Source organism: Dermacentor silvarum, chromosome 9 (genome assembly GCF_013339745.2).
Source record: "Dermacentor silvarum isolate Dsil-2018 chromosome 9, BIME_Dsil_1.4, whole genome shotgun sequence".
Lineage (NCBI taxonomy): Eukaryota > Metazoa > Arthropoda > Arachnida > Ixodida > Ixodidae > Dermacentor > Dermacentor silvarum.
The window spans coordinates 146,773,264-146,790,482 of NC_051162.1; the positions used below are offsets into that span (position 1 = coordinate 146,773,264).

General features: G+C 45.1%; 1 protein-coding gene across 3 annotated transcripts in view; it reads left to right on the top strand.

Annotated features, from left to right (window-relative positions):
• The window catches only part of LOC119464510 (cleft lip and palate transmembrane protein 1), a 47,262-nt gene extending 30,419 nt beyond the window's left edge, over positions 1 to 16,843 (top strand). For all 3 annotated transcript variants that reach the window (XM_049656324.1, XM_049656323.1, XM_037725515.2), the window contains 8 exons: positions 1,982 to 2,099; positions 4,044 to 4,146; positions 4,761 to 4,993; positions 7,800 to 7,975; positions 9,217 to 9,327; positions 10,899 to 11,034; positions 13,311 to 13,478; positions 15,121 to 16,843. In XM_049656324.1, coding sequence (XP_049512281.1) covers positions 1,982 to 2,099; positions 4,044 to 4,146; positions 4,761 to 4,993; positions 7,800 to 7,975; positions 9,217 to 9,327; positions 10,899 to 11,034; positions 13,311 to 13,478; positions 15,121 to 15,323 — 1,248 coding nt within the window. In that variant the 3' untranslated portion in view covers positions 15,324 to 16,843. The remainder of the gene's footprint in view (positions 1 to 1,981; positions 2,100 to 4,043; positions 4,147 to 4,760; positions 4,994 to 7,799; positions 7,976 to 9,216; positions 9,328 to 10,898; positions 11,035 to 13,310; positions 13,479 to 15,120) is intronic.
• Positions 16,844 to 17,219: the final 376 nt, after the last annotated feature.

A 17,219-nucleotide genomic window follows, 5' to 3' on the forward strand; every position in this document is an offset into this window, starting at 1 on the left:
GGGGTGGAATGGGTAAACACTCATGCACCTAATAAAAGGTGCACGTTAAAGAAACCAAAGTGGTCAAAACTGGTGGTGCTACAATTTCTATCATTGCGTATTTGTTACTTTGGGTCGTTAAACTCTATAATACAGTTCAACCTGCTTATAACGAACCTCCATATAACGAATTCCTGGATATAACGAAGTTTTTCTATTCCCCGCCGTTACTCCATCGAAGCACATGTATTTGAGACCTCTACGTAACGAAGTGGCAGCGGGAGGCCACCTCGATATAACGAATTTTCCCCTCCGCCAACCTAGAGATTTCGCCCCAAATTTTGTCATTTTTGCGCGAGCAGCAACCGGAAGCATCTTCTCCGCCGCGACGGAATGCGAAGCGAGTGTGCGTTCGTGCGTGTGCGAGGTGGGCCTGCATCCCTCGACCCGGCGATCTTGCCGCCGCAGACGTCACCTTTCCCCCTCCCTTCAATCAAACCTGATCCTGGCGCTTGTTGCAGCTGGCATAGCCCGCCAAGCCGGCACTCTCTCCTTTTCCAGTTGATGTTGCCGACGCGCTGGTACACGCTGTGACACATCACACTCGATGAGCGCAGACACGTGCTGTCAAACGCTGGTGGCGTGTGGAAGCGCCGCTGGAGAAGCGAGCGAAGTGACCTTCGTGCTGTTTATCACTTCAACGCAAACTGAGCGCCGAGAACACACAGCGCGCACAAAGCTACGAGCCGCCGACGCACCTACTCTGCTAGACTCTGCCCCAACGCAGATCGCTTTCAAGATACGGCCCGCGCGATGCGGCAACGCGTAACGATACGGCAAAGATACGGTAACGCGCGATCGCTTTCAAGTACGCAGTTGATGCCAGAGTGCAGTAACACGCCGCCCCGCTATACCTCCCCCCTCGCTCCCTCGCCAGTGCCTCGAGCGCAACGGAAGGCGCGCTTCCTCCCTGCTTTTCTTGCGCGCACGAAATTTAGACGTGGTCGTCGGCTCCCCTCGCAAGTTTTCACTCGCACATATAGCATACGGCGCGCGACGACTGTGTTATCGCCCTTGGACTTTATACGGAACGTCTATGAGCCAAAACCAATTTTAGGGCCACAACGCATCATAGACACCATCTTTAATAGCAAATACGGATATCAAGGGCCATACTTTTGCTGGCGGAAACCGAAAATACGTCATAGTTGTCGCCCCCGGCACTTTGGGCGGCCAATGCCATCGTCAAGCCACCAAGCCAAGCGACATGAAAAGTCAAAATGGCCGCTCGGGCCGGCGCGGGTGGCAATTCACAACGTATGATGCGGGAACGGTCCCACAGTTCAACAGCGGGGTTACCAATGCATTGGGTTCTATGGGAGCTGTGCCGGGGCTGGCTGAAAAGACGTAACAGCCGGGAAAACGCAGCCCCCGGGAACGTAACAGCGGGGTTCTACTGTAACACTATACGACGCTACGACGCCATCGTGACGCTCACTCTTCATTTCTGATGCCTCGCGCTTGTGCGAATTGACACGCGTCCACGCATCCGGTACCTGGTGTGACATTCCAAGGATGAGTGCTTCGACGAAAACAGAAAACGGGTACACGTTACAATTGAGGGCGCGTTAGAATCGAGTAAATACGGTAAGCGTTTATTTTTTGAATTTTCGTGCCGAACCTGCATATAACGAAATCCTCTTTATAACAAAGTTTTTCAGGAATTTGTCAATTTCGTTATATCCAGGTTTAACTGTATCATCGATTGATCGATCACCCAATCATCAACAGGGCTTCGTATGTGACCACAGGGGTAAAATAACAAACAGAACTTGGTGTCTAATTTGAATGTTCTAGTAATTATCACTAGCGTTAGCACCGCAAAGCTCCCTCCCTGCTTTATGTAGACAGCGTAGCGCTGTCATAACTGCCTTTATGCTCCTGTATTTATTCGTTTGCCGTATCTGGTGCTTTCTTGATGTCCTCACCCCTGTCTGTGCAGAAAGCCGAGGCCATGAAAGAAGAAATCTTGTCCCACTGGCACCCAAACCTGACCATAAACATCATAGATGACCACACTCCGTGGACACAGGGCCAAGTGCCGATGCCCGTCGATCAGTGTGAGTTGAATCAGTCTCCCTGATAATAGCAGTGCGCTTGAAATGCGGTGGAATCGCAAGTTGGGCAAAGTGGGACACGTTTGCACAAAATCTGTACTCTGTTTATACGTAACAGACAGTACTACGAAGGTTAGAGCGACGTCTCTAAGTGTGCATATGTCTGACCAAAAAGTAACATGTCTCCTATGGAAAAAAGACATAGGCATGCATGTTGAAATTTGATAATAAAATTAAGTCTAATACTTTTATGTCACAAAATAGAGCTACTTATTATGTGGACAGCGTTGGGAGATCTGAACCAATGCACTACCGAACAAGTGATGTGGCAAGTTTCCGCGGCCACGCTGTACTGCTTGCCCTCGCTACCAACGCAGAATATGTCCCATACTGGAAGCACAAAGGTGCACAAATAATGTGCAATTTGACGTACCTTTACATCTGCAATTTTAATAGTTGTAATATATGGAGTAGTTTGCAGAAAGAGTCGGAGACCAAAAACAAATGCACCGTGAAACGGGTGGTGACACTTGTATGACCGCACTGCTTGCGTAGTTGGTGCAGTTTTGCCTGCTAGGTATGAAACGGAGAATAAGCAGCGCACTTGGCAAGCGACAGAAAAAGGGGCGTCACGTGCAGTAGTGTGAGAAGACGACACAAGAGGAAGGCGAGACAGAGACAGGAGTGCTTCTTTCACACCCTACTTGTGCATGGACCACGCCTGTGGTTGTACCAGCGTTCAGCGATTTGAAATGCGATACTCGGAGTGCCTCGGAGTGCATGGTAGCTATGCTTTTTGCAGCACCGGTGAGCAATGGTTGACGGCTGGGGCGCCAAAAGCAGTCACGGGATGTCCCGAAGGTTCTCGCTTTCGTCGTATAACTTAATGCATAAACTCGGTGTCCCCAGCGCCCACCTTGTGGCCCGAAAAGCGCTGGCAGTGATGTGCTTCGAGTATCTTCTTTGAATCGCTGAGCACTGTACATTATGTGCAGTCCATACCATCTAGCTAAATTTTCTGGTAGGATTAGATTAGATTAAATTCTGTTAGATTAGATTACCTGGTTGTTTTGCATGAATGTGTAGTAACTCGCCCAGCCCATTTTTTGTTTTGTTTTTCGTGCACATAGAACTCTTTTTTCCAGCACCTGCTTTTGACGTCTTCTTTCTCTATTCCTTGTCATTTGCACTTCTTTTCCTGTTAAATAAAAATGCATTCGCTGGAGAAAAATTGCTTACCACCAAAAGGAGTTGCATGGTTTACTGATTTTCTGTGCAGCTCACACATTATCTTGCATTACGCTTGAAACATACAGAATGACTGCTTATTGTGAAGGTGTCGCTTGGGCTTTGTCGTACAGACATTTATTCATAAGTTATTCATGTTCTAGCCACCAAAAGTATTCCTGCAGTGTTTCTTGAACTACGGAAACGTGAAAACTTGTGTTTAATGAAATCATAAGTTATTAAGTTATTGATGTTCTAGCCACCAAAAGTATTCCTGCAGTGTTTCTTGAACTACGGAAACATGAAAACTTGTGTTTAATGAAATCATCAGTTTAACAAAGCTTTCAGCTTCAAGTGTGCTGTTATATCAAGATCTGGATATATCATAGTATGCATATGTCTGTAAGTGAACATTTGGGGTAAGAAGGTAGAATAAAGACAGTGGAGAGGCAGTGTAATGTCAGAGGACAAGTTCGTGCTAGTGATCTAGTGAATTATGAGTGCAATTTCAGTGGCAGACAATAGAAAGTTCAATGACTTTAGGAGTGACATTAATTCAAGTGTCATTTCACTGTAACGCAACAATGCAGTTACATTTGATAGTCTCATGTGCAAGATATGACAGTAAATGATGCATTTGGTATTTTACTGTATGACATGGTACTTCCTACAGTAGTAAAATATAAAAAATGATTAGTTGCGAACTTTATACACTTTCAGATGTAGAGTTTGAACCAACCACAGGAAAGTATTACCCCATTGTGTATCTGAATGACTACTGGAACCTTATCCGAGACTACCAGGCCATCAACGACACCACAGAGTGAGTTCCAGAGGTTTTTTGTCGACCTGTTTGAGGCATCAGGCTTGCATCCCTTTTGCATGGACTCGATCACAAATTTTTCACTCATATCATTATGTATGCTTTAAAATAAACTCAAGGGGCACTTAGTCATTCCTACGTAGATGAATGCGAAAGCATTAGGACCACTGCACAATGTCTATGCTCTTTCAGTCGTTTAGTACCTACATGACCGAAAAGTTCTGACGCATTGTGTAATTGCATCAACCAACAGTGTTCGTCACAAGGTGCGCACAATGCAAGGTTGAGGGCTCGACTTCCAACAAAGGTTGTGGGTTCGAGTGCTGTAATGAACTCTATGTTAATTCAACCTGCCTTAATTAACTTAGCCTTAATTAACTTTGTATTAATTCGCTTTGCCTTAATTAACTTTGCCTTAATTGACATCATCAACTGCTTCGATTGGCACACTTGGGCTCCCTCGAAGTTTTGGACCATCGTGTGGTCACGCCAATGCCAACAACGCCGGATTTTCTGCCCGATGAGCCACATAACGCTTTTGCATTAATATAGGATCAAACAACACTGTGTCTTTGTCCTCTCACGTGGCAGGCTTCACTGTCCTCTGTGTGCAGGTGGCTCGACCTTCAGCTGACCTTCCAGCCACTGAGCATGTTTCGGTGGCAGCTCTATGTGGCGCAGGGGATGCGGTCGCTTTCCTTCTTCGGCCAGGACCTGATGGAGGAGTCGGAGGAGGACAGGGACTCGCTCAAGGAGGCCTTCCTCGAGACCTCCCCCTACCTTCTGGCCCTCACGGTCGTTGTCTCGCTGCTGCACAGCGTGTTCGAGTTCCTGGCCTTCAAGAGCGGTGAGTGGCAGCTTAAGCTGATTGATTGTGATTGATTCATGGGGTTTAACATCCCATACGCAGCACTAGGGCTACTAGAGACGCTGTAGTGGAACACACTGCATTAATTTACAGCGGAGCTGTTAAAGTTGAGCTTGGTCCGTGCGCATCAATGTTCGCAGCATAGCCAAGTCGGGAGAGGGGCAAGTGTATAGCAAGAGGGAAAGCTCTCAAGAGGCAAGAAAGTGTGGCGAGGGGGAGAAGAGTGGAGAGGAGGACCGGAGGCACAGGTGGCAGGGTGGAGTTGAGCGGGACCGGAGCCATTGTACAGCCACGCCGAGCACACGTGGTATGACGTTAGTAATGACGTCAGCGCTCCCTAATAACAGGCGCGCTCTGACATCGGCGGGCCTCTTTCTTGCCCTGAACTTTCTCGACGTAGCGCAATGGCGAAGTCTACTGCTAGAACTCCCTAAGGAGAAGCGGCTCGATTGGAACGCTCGATTGTACGCTCATTGCGTGTCCTGTCGTTCATTGTACGTTACGCGGCAGATGCAGGGGCTTTCCCAGTGGTTGTACGCCGAGGCTTGGCTGGCCGCGTCAGTGGCGACGCAGGCGTCTCATCTGGAAGGTTCGTCGATGTTAACTTCGCTGTCGTCTCGGCAAGCTTCAGTTTCGCATCGGGCTGGTTACGTTAGGCTGGTTACGTGAATTTAGCCAAGCAATAGTGGTAGCCAAGCAATAGCCAAGCATTAGCCAAGCAATAGTGATAGCCAAGCAATAGCTAAGAGATACCCTAGCAATAGTGATAGCCAAACAAAGCAATGCTTAACTCTATTAAACCTTGCTTAGCTTTGATCCTGCTCTGCTAAAACATGCTCTTCTTTGCCTAGCTTTGCACAACTTTGCTGAGGCTTCCCCTCAGCTCCGCTGGTCATTGGTGTTTGCGATAGCAAAGCCATGCCTAACTTTTTAATCTTTATTGTGTATCCATAATACAGACGCCTCCGCGGACAACTGTTTCACAGACAATGATTCCACTGCCCGTCCAGCTGAGAATAGCATCGAGACGACGGACGAGGCGAGCGGGTGACAAAGCCGAAAAAATATTACTCTCTACTACACACACTCCGCGAATGCTTGCAACAGACTGGTTTGAGAGTAGCGCCAAGACGGAGGTTGCGAAGAATGAATGGTTAGCCGCCTTGGCTGCTGTTTTTTTTTCCCCACTTGGACAATGACGAGTATTCGTTACCTCAAAAATGGTCTTGTTGGTGAAAATACAGCACTTGTTACTCGGCATGGAAAGCATTCTAGGATAAAGCCGCGTTGTTTCACTGCCAAAATCCAGATGTGAGAAATAGTTTGTCATTTTCTGTCTGTACACATTGTGGACAAAGGTGCTGCCAACAGCAATTGATGATGGGTCATCACGTGACGCGGTATCCAGCATAGAAAATGCACACTTGTTCCGTCATGTAAATAATACATGCACCTGAATCGAAGCACACAATCATTTTTTGCATTTCGCCCCCATCGATATGTGGCACCGCTACCAGCACTGAAATTTCATTTGTTTGGGCTGCTGGCATCGTATAAACCAAATAACCAAGCAAATTTAACGCGACAGCGTTAAGGGCCCCGTGTCGCAGAAAATGCGGCGTTGCCAAGTCAGCGTGGAATACCGGCGTTCGTGGTGGAGAAAATCATCCACAACCACCCCGACCGCGCAGGCCCTCCACGTGGTGCACGGTTTTGGTGAACAAAAATTGAATTTCTCACAGTGAAATCCCTCAGAAAAACGGTAAAGTACGACTTAACCACAACCTACTGACATGGTGGCGTCAGATTGTAATTTGAATGTACGAGAAAACATAATTCTGTTACGAGGATACTCAAACACAAAACCCTTTTCCAGCATTTATACCATACCAACATTGGAACGCTCAAGTAGGGTACTTGCGAAAATCATATCCAGATGGCGCTTGCATCCCCGGTAGGTCAAATTGGGACTTCGCCTGCCTAATGGGTTTGGGCACGCGTGCGCGTCGTGGCAATAGCAAACAATTAATAAAATAATAAAAAAAAGGTGCTAGGGCCCTCACATTTTAATATAAGACGACTTATATTGTCCCTGGAAGAATGTATTCCCAGCAATGCATTTCTATTTAAAAGTGAAGCCGACATTCAGGGGATCGGTATAACCTGACTTTCCCACGTTCTGTGTTGCAGTGAAGCCCACTGAAAGAAAAATGCGATGCGAACGCGGCCCGATAACGCTATCGCATTCCACTCTTAAACGTGAAGCTTAAGCATCCTCCAATTTTTTGCAATGCAGTAGAAGCTTGTTGATGAAATCTCATTTATCATTATCATATATCGATCTCGTTTATCGGTATCGTGCACCTAATGCACGGTACGCGAGCGTTTTGCATATCATCCTCATCGAAATGTGGCCACAATGCCTGCGATTGCGAGCATTGTGGTATGGTAAACTTTCTTGGTATGGTAATCTTATGTTTAGGTTGAAGCCAGGAGGGGAATCAACTTCTGCTGAAATTGGCAGCAAGGTTCTGTTTAATGGCCCTATATCTTTATAATTAGTACTGTAGTTCTCAGCACACGCTTAAAGTCTGCTAAGTGTGTGTTACTGGTTGACCGTAGTGTAGTTGCATTGTTTGCGATTAGTTTTAAGTGCTTTCGGTATTAAGAGCTGAACTGGTCACCTTGGTGATAGCACAGAGGACTTTTGTGAGCTGTAGGACTAACACTTTGGCTGTTTTTCAACCTGCATTGTGCTGACGTTCTCGCGCATTTCCTCACACAGACATCCAGTTCTGGCGCAACCGCAAGAGCCTGGAGGGCCTGTCGGTGCGGTCGGTGTTCTTCAACGTGTTCCAGTCGACTGTGGTGCTCCTCTACATCCTGGACAATGACACCAACACCCTCGTGCGGCTCTCGGTGTTTGTCGGCCTGCTCATAGACATCTGGAAGATACACAAGGTGCGCACGACCTCACCTTGACCACATACGCAACAAACGCGGTGCTAACTTCCAGATGATGTTTATTGAAAAACTAACTAAATACCATCTAATAACTTTGTAACGAAGCGCGTGGGACATCGTACTGCTTCTAATAGAGCAAGCTAAGCATGTCCAACAAAAGAAAACCTTTATTCAGCTTGAAGGCACAAGATACTTAGCTAAAGAAGTCTCTAATTTTCTTGTTCATGACCCACCACGGTAGGCCAATGACTATATTGTCACGCTGCTGAGTTTGACATCGTGCGTTTGATCTCAGATGTGGCAGCTGCACTTCAATGGCAGTGAAATGCTAAAGAACATGTGGTAAAAATTAATCTGGAGTCCTCCATTACAGTGTGCATCATTATGAGGTGGTGGTAGCCACGCAAAAAAAAAAAATATAACCCATAATTTAATTTTAATAAATTTATTTCTTTGTGCACTCACTTAGTCGGATGTAATGTGTGACTGCAGTCGACCTTATGGCATCGAGGTTCACTGCATGCTTTACAGCGATACCTTGGAGCCACTCAAGCTGCGGCTGAAAAGCAACGAGTACCGCTATTGCCTCCCTTCTGAAAAATCTTAATTTGTCTGTGGTTCTATATCACTACTGTATTCTTCGGCTTTTGCACTCTTCCAGCCCTGGATGGTTTCAATGATGTTGAAGGTTGCCAGTTTCGAGCATATCATGTGCGTGTGTTTGCGAACAACTTTGTGCAGCAAACGACATCGCTCGATGTTGTTTCTCTGTATATATTCACTTAATCTTTCAATAAATGTCATTTAGAAGTTAGCGGCTATGGCACTGCGCTACCAAGCCTGAGGGCACGGGATTGAATCCCAGCAGCATTTCGATGCGAGTGAAATGCAAAAACGCCCATGTACCGTGCATCGCGAGCACATTAAAGAAGCCCAGGTGGTCAAAATTAATCCGGAGTCCCTCACTACAATGTGCCTCATAATCAAATGTGGTTTTGGCACCTAAAACCTCAGAATTAAATTTTTAATTTTTTTAGAAGTCAACGTCGAGTTTGTTGTATGCATTCCTTTTACTAATTCTATCCCATCTCTAATGTGCGTTTGCAAGTTTAAGCTGAAATTGGTATCTATGAAAGTGATCAATCCAAATTATGGTCTCGATCTCTTTCATTTCTCATTTAGTTTTCATTTTGAAAAGGTGGTTTGCAATGTTTTGATTGCAATAAACTTGTTTGCAGGTGGTGAACATTTCAGTGGATAGAGAAAACAAACTTTTTGGAATGTTTCCACGGATTCGCATGGCCGACAAGTGCACCTACGTGGAATCCTCAACACGGGAGTATGACATGGTCAGTATTGTCACCGTGGCTGCTGCAAATGCACGTTCTAAGTCTGAAGCCCGCAGTGTTGTCTACAGTTAAAATTTGTGGTGAAGTAGAATTGAGGGAGCAAATGCATGCGTCTTGTATGATACTTGCCAGAAAAGTAGCTGCTGAGGTTGGTGCAAGTGTTGCTGTTAATGAAGATTTTATGCAGTACTGTGGCTTGGGCATGCACTTCTCTGTAGGATGTTTCCATTAAAGAGCTCCTCACCAGATTTCGGCATTGCAAACAGACTAGTGCAGTGCATAGACTTTGCGTTGACGATTATGCCTGTAAATTATAAAACCGCTCCACGGTGCTGGTCAAATCCAAACTTGTCAAATCTGGTCAAATCTAAAACGAAAGCCTGTGCACTAGGCTTGTGGGAATATTTGATATATTAGAATATTCAATCAACTGTTATGCGATTTAATATTCCCTTTGGGTCTAATTTCAGTATTTGAAGTTCTAAAAGTATTCAAAAAGCCGCACACCCAATTATAACGCCCCTGAAAGAAAAAAGAAAAACTGTGCTTACAACCTGTGGAAATAACTTGATAACACCCAAGTTTTTGTGAAAACAGTCTGCATTTGCGGATGCATGAATTGTCTGCGTCATATCGTCTGCCAGCCGCTCTGTACTCCACCTTTTCAGCGACGCTGATGGTGGAAAACTTTGCCCTAAAGGTGGTTTCACGGCAGCACGCCCCACGTTGCCATGAAGCCACACCTCAGGTCGAAATTTGCATATAAACCCGATTCAACTGTTCATTGTCTTAATTTTTTTCATCTATGCGCGTGCAGAATGGAATGCGTTAAGCTCACGTGAAGACGGAAAGCATCAAGCTGAATTTGTAAAACACAACATAAATTGCCGCTGTTGCGCAGTCAAGGTTACACTTGACAGCATTGCGCCGACGCATGACGGGCGAACACGAAGCGCTTCTGTGGCCGCAACCACCGCAAAATTTTAAGTAGATGCACAACAGTGAGAAAGAAGCTGTAAACACATTTTCTGTGTAGCTGGAGTTTCAAGAAATGTTGAACTTGCACTTTTGCATGAGAATATCTGAGTGATGGCACTTTGAAAATAAAGTGACTGAAGAGATGAACCTGTTTCCTTTTTCGCAAGCAAAGAACCAACTTTTCGTAGGTTTGTCTACATCTGTCTCTTATGCTAAGGTTTTATGCAAATCCCACAACTATTCGATCTATTCGCTTGGACTGCGCTTCGAACAACAAAAATGAATATTCACACAAGCCTACTGCCCGCCATTTTTTTTTTTAGGAAGCCCCACTTCCTGCCATATGCTCGATTGTTAACGGCATGATATATGCATGTCTCAGATGATTTCAATAAGCTTTTTTTTTTTTTCACCAAACGGATTCCATGCAGCCTTTGCAATCCACCTTGTTTAGAAATCAGAAAATATTCAGTATTCAATTCGATATTTGGAGATTGTTTTTCTCAAATATTCAAATTTGAATTGATTAGGAAATTTTGTTGTTTAATCATCTCTGGCTGCCACCCATTCAACCCATCAATGGCCCTCCACAGGTGGCCTTCAAGTACCTGTCGTGGGCGCTGTTTCCCCTGTTGGCGGTGTACTGCGTCTACTCGCTCATGTACCTCGAGCACAAGAGCTGGTACTCCTGGGTACTCGGCGCCATGTACGGCTTCCTGCTTACCTTCGGTGAGTGCCGCTCGATGTGCCACGGCTACTGTGGCTCATTGACTAAAGTGAAAACCAGTGAAGAAGACACGCACTCAAGATACAAGGAGCAGGCACTGTGTACTCCGACTTGCCCAGCAAGAGAGACTTACCCAGTCGCACCCAGTCAGTGAGAGACTGTACCTCGTCTCTCAGTGACTGTGGCATCATGCCACATTTTGATGGGGATGGAATGCAAAAAATGCTTATGTAACGAGCTCTTGATGCTCGTTAAAGGGACCCTGAAACTATTTCGACGATTCTGTACAAACGTACTGAGTCGTTAGGGTAGGTCCTTCTGATCATTCTGTGACACATTTAAGCGCTCCACATAAAGTGTGTAATTTATTATAAAATTTTTAACATGTACATCGCTACTGATTGCAATGGCGCCGCTCCCCTGAGCTTTTAGCCGCTCCATCCCAATTGATGCATTTGGCCCAACTGCCGTTAGTTGGGCAAGCTATCTGATTGGCTACCCAGGTTGTGTCATCGATAATTTTTCCAACTTTATAGTGAACAAATGTTGTTCGTAATACGGTCAAACCTCAATATAACGAAGTTGTACTTGCAGCGAAAAACTTTGTTATATCGAGAATTTTGTTATATCGAGGTTTTGTTAATTCAATAAAACTAAGATGGGGAAATAAAAATACTTCGTTACATTGCGAATTTCATTAAATCGGGGTTTTTTATATTGAGGTTTGATTTTAGTTGGAATGTTGTTTAATTTGTTCCTATAAAAAATAAGTAACAGAAAGAGAATACACAAGGACATTATATCACTATGCTCAAGCACTTCCTGCACACAACAAGTGTTTTCTGCTTCTGTTACAACGTTCTCCATGTTGATGCAAGCTGCGCGGTCATTGTTGGTCTCGAGCTTTCTTTTCGTGAACACCCTGGATCACCTTTGTTACGTAGTGGGCTGCAAATCTAGCGATTGGCAACATGTCAAGCTGTAAAATGCTCCGGCCTAAAAGAATAATTAGCTCAAAGCACTGCTTTACCAGAGTAAACAAATGAGTCTAATTCGTTCAGGAAACTATTAATGGGAGAGGAACTAACCAAAGAATCGGGAGACATGTTCCATTCTCTGGTTATTTTGGAAAAAAATATATTGTGAGACAAGGTTTAGGCAATCAGATTCTTTATTCTCCTGAGCAAGAGCCCCACCACCAAGCACAAAATGGTGATGATGAGTATGTACAGATGAGAATATGAAGTGTATGAATAATGCTCACACTAATTGCCCCACGCGCGCAAGCAGCCAGCCAGGCCACGACTTAGCCAGGAGGGATACGGAGAACGAATCATTTGAGACGCAAAACGTGTACGATCTCCGAACCACGATGACGATGATCCGAAGAAACCTTGATGGGAGAAACGCTCACGGGGGATGTTTGTTCATTAATAACGTAGGGTCCAAGGAAGCTTCGTGATTCAAACTTCTCACACAAACCGGGTGTACGAATGGGCGTCCAAAGGAGCACTGCCTCTCCGGGACGGAGGGAAACGTCTTGACGAGAGATGTCGTAATGTTGCTTGCGAACTAGCTCACTGACTTCTGTGTTGAAGTGAGCACGTTGACGACATTTGTCGAGTCTCGAGACAAACTGTTCGGGTATACTGGCCGAGGTGTTAGTTGGGGCATTGAAAAAAGCCGCGTCAATGGTGAATGTCAGCGAACGGCCGTAAAGTAGGTAAAAGGTGAGTATCCCGTAGTTCGTTGGATTGCAGTGTTGTGAGCAAACGTCACAAAAGGTAAAAGTTTGTCCCAGTTGTCATGGTTTGGCCCGATATACAATAATGCTCACAATATATATATATACAGTCGAATCTCGATAATTCGAGATTTGTTTGAAGTAAAAGAAGTTTGAATTAAAGGAAAGACCTATTTTTGAAGTATTAAAGCATTATATCACGGCGCGCAAGCACATAGCGAGCGAGGGCCACGAAACTGCCCACGTTGGCCAACGCTCGCTTCCCGATAAAGGCAGAAAACGAAACTTCAGGGAGCGGGCGGCGCCGGCACGGCAATGGGTGCGTGTGGGGACCGTCGAAGGTGAGGGAGGAGGGCGGCAGGGAAGCAGGATTTGGCCTCGGCAACTCTGTCGCTTCGGTGGCTCCCCTCACGCTCCCTCTCAACTCCCTCGTAGCTCCCTCACCTTCGACTGTCTCCGTGTGCACCCGCCGCCGGCCCGGCATAGTTCAGTGATGGAATGACAGCGGCGATTTCATTACTTTTGCTTGTGCAGGCTTCATCATGATGACACCACAGTTGTTCATCAACTACAAGCTCAAGTCAGTGGCACACTTGCCCTGGCGTATGCTGACGTACAAGTTTCTCAACACCTTCATCGATGACATATTTGCTTTCATCATCAAGATGCCCACCATGTATCGGCTCGGCTGCTTCAGAGATGGTGAGTCGCGGACTTCCATTTCCGCTCATGGTTCACTCATAATTCCGGAGCGCGCATTTGGAGACGTCTGTTACAGAATTACTACCTGAAATACTGCATAGACTTGCACAATATTCTACATTAGTACATCGTTCATGCGTCTTGAAAAAAAAAAAAAAGCAAAAATGCCCCAATAAACATACAATCCAAAGTCACTGAAAAAATGTTTGGCAGACATAACTGTAGTTGACTTGTACGTAATGCAAAGTGTTGCGCAAATTGTTGCAGCATGAGATGCCGACGTGCGTCAAGCTGGTGCGGCTCGAGTGGCCCAAGATGCGCTTTGTCATTTTTGAGGGCAATGGGAAACCAAAACGAAATCAAGCTCGTGGGCGATACTGGAATATGATGCCACCAGAGCGAAGCGTGGCGCTCATTTCGCGCCGCCTGCAGAATGGAATGACTCCGCATTTGGGTCATCAGTATCACCCATTAAATGCGTGCAGTACGCTTGCAGCAGCACCCAACAGCATGTGCATAAAACAGATAGGTGAAGATGCTTATCACGATTGGGTTGACGGAGATAGCTGTGAATCCAACGTGCGATGACCTGCGAGATTTGCTGGTACCGGGAGAGAAAACTTGGTGCGTAACGGCATTTTCTTGTGACATGGATGTGCGAGTACTGCGGTGAAGCTGCCGTGGTAGGCGCCTACTGCTCTCAATTGCCTGTGCCTTGTGCCTTTTCTTGTTCGCATGGGATCTAGCGGTTGGAAAAACGTATCACGCAGTTGCAGTTAAGTGATGTAGTGAATGCTGGTGCCGAAAGGTCGTGTTTTCCGGGAACTAGTTAAGCGGTAAAAAGAAGCTAACTGTATTGCCTTATTTTTTGGATTTTCGATTGCAAACATTGGTGCCGGGAAATATTGCAAAACTGGATCGGATCAACGAAATTCTACTTTACTTGCAATGTTGAGCAAAAAACACCCCCTCGAAAATGATGTTTAAGTTATGCCTGCATAAGAGGTACATCATGAACGTTAAAAGGTGCGAAGGAAAATTATCATCTAAAAGACTTTCTTCCTTTTCAAAATCTTTCCCGTCTGGTCGTTTCTTCACATGTCTTCACATAATTTCCACCATAATTAGTATGAATCGGCTGGCCCAGCAACAAGTAGTGACAATACAGAGCTACTTGTTGCTGGGCATGTTTGTTGATACTTGGGAAAGGCGTCATAGTGCAAATTAGGTGCACACCTGACCCATGTACATTGCATTCACTTAATTTGTGTGATGATACAATATGTTATGATATGATATGCAGAATGAGTGCCAAGGGACCGGAAGCGTAATTGAGGACGGCAGAAAATTAGGTGGGGTGATGAAATTAGAAAATTCGCAGGCGGAAGTTGGAATCGGCTAGCTCAAGACAGGGGTAATTGGAGATCACTGTGAGAGGCCTTCGTCCTGCAGTGGACATAAAAATAGGCTGATGATGATGACCTTTACCGAGGCATGTCCACAGTGTGTGATGACGGCGCGGAAGCATCATACGTAAAAGACAAATGCACTCGATCGCATGACATCATAGTGTTCAAGCGACGCAGGTCGGGCCAGGTCAATCTAATGGGTTATGTGTGCCTGGGTTCTCATCTTGTTGCAGACATTGTTTTCCTAATATTCCTGTACCAACGCTGGATCTACCGTGTGGATCCGACGAGAGTCAACGAGTTTGGGACGAGCGCAGTCGACGATTCTGCGGCGCCTGGTTCGGAACAGCCCAATGGGGCGGCGCTGCCGACGTCTGAAGGTGGAGATGACGCCTCCACGTCAGAAAAGTCAGGCGACCTCAAGAAGAACGAGTGATCTCCCATCACGTCAACCACCTGTCACCGCGCCCTAGTTGTCTGTGTGTCTGGTCGCATATCTGTCATGTCCCTCACTCTTCTTGCGGGAGACTCCTTGTTTATGTAAAGTGTGTTCATTTGCCAAAAAAAAAAAAAGAGTCGCGAGCTGAGAGGACAGCTGCTTTGGCAAGAGCCGTAGCAGTTGTGTCCAAAGGAGCCTCGTCTCGCGAATGTACACACACACACAAAAAAAAAAGACTGATGAAAGAAAGAGGAACAGGAAGTGCAGTGGTGATATAAAACAAAGCTAGTTGTACACTGTGAACTTAAGAACTGTGCCTCGTGTCATCAAAAAAAAAAAAAAAACCCTTTCTGCACAGAACTGTGATGTGAAGATTTTTTTAACCCTTGCTTTTGTGCCTTGTTATGAGTGTACAGTTATTATTTTTTTTTAATGAAAATGAAAACAGGTTCATTGTTTTTAGCTGCTTTATTGTTTTCGTTGACCTTTTTTTTTCTTTGTTTTTCGTTTTTGCTGATGGGCTTATTTTGGAGTTGAATACTAAAGCCATTTGATGGCCAAAGTTTAGACGTCCTAGAGATGTGGTAGCAGCTTTTCTGGCTGAGAGTGCTTCATGTGATAAACACTCGCTTCTCCAATTCATTCTCTCTTTTTTTTGACGAAACAAACTAAACGCATGTCACACATAGATGTTAAATTATTTACTGCCACACTGTGTTGTTAAGATATTGTCATCTCACATTCTGTGCTAATCGGCTTAGATTTAACTTTTTTTCTCCCCAGTGGTCGTGGCATTTATTGTGAATTTGTGAAGCACCACAAACAGTCGTATTTGTGTGAACTGGCGCATGCATAAAGACAGTATCTTGTTGTCATAGGTTCACCGCATGTGTGAAAGTGAAATTTTCGCACAGCGAAACTGAGGTATCTAGGCGCCTGCGAGTGCGTGTGTGGCGCATTGAAGCTAGCCATATGAATGTCATTAAATGTCATTTGTGTATTTTTAAGAGACAGCAGAAGAATAGGGGACATTCAAAACATGGTAAGCAAGCTTTCCTAGTGTTTTAAAAACACCCCATGCATGTTTGGCGTGTCGAGCATCACAGAGGTTAGCAGATGGCACTTTTCATGTCGTGGTGCTTTGTCGGGAAGCCTGCTTGTCGTGTTTGAATACCCTGTTAAGGGAAAAAAAATTCAAATAAAATTTCACAAGCGTGAAGATATGTTTAGTACACTGTTCTCCCCTGTCAGCACTCTGCATTTTGTTTCGAGGACGTGCCCTGTGCATTTTTTAAGCGCAGGTTTAACATTTTTTTCTTCTTCTGTACATAGGGTCTATTGTATGTAGTGTAAAAAAAAAAAGGAAAATGCCAAAAAACGCTTGCTCTTTGTACACATGGAGAACCTGGTTGGGAGTGTTTTTGTTGTTTTTTTTTTCTTTTGCTGCATCTTTTGTATACCCATGTTTACAGTTGCGACGAGAGCATAATTAAAACAAGCCCCCATGCCACAGGTTACTGCGTTGTGGGTTGTCTTTCTTTCTTTGAACAGTCATCCTATGTTGCCTACAAAGTTGCTGACTGCCTGAAATGAAGCCACTCATTGAGTTTATTATACTGATACCTAGACGGATGTCTGTTGCTGTCATTTGTGCTTCTTTTAAAGGGTGCCTTAACACCATGGGAATGGCAGGGTATGGAAGGTTAGACTTGCCTTGGGAAGAACTTGGCCTAAAACAAGGTCATTGTTGTGTGAGTAAACCTAACTAAATTCCTGACAAATATTGATAATAGTGTTTACACGTGCACGAGTGGTTACCCACACATAACGTAACAAGTAAACAGAAAAAAAGGAAGCAAATTGAAAATGATGTACACATTGAGTGCAGGGATT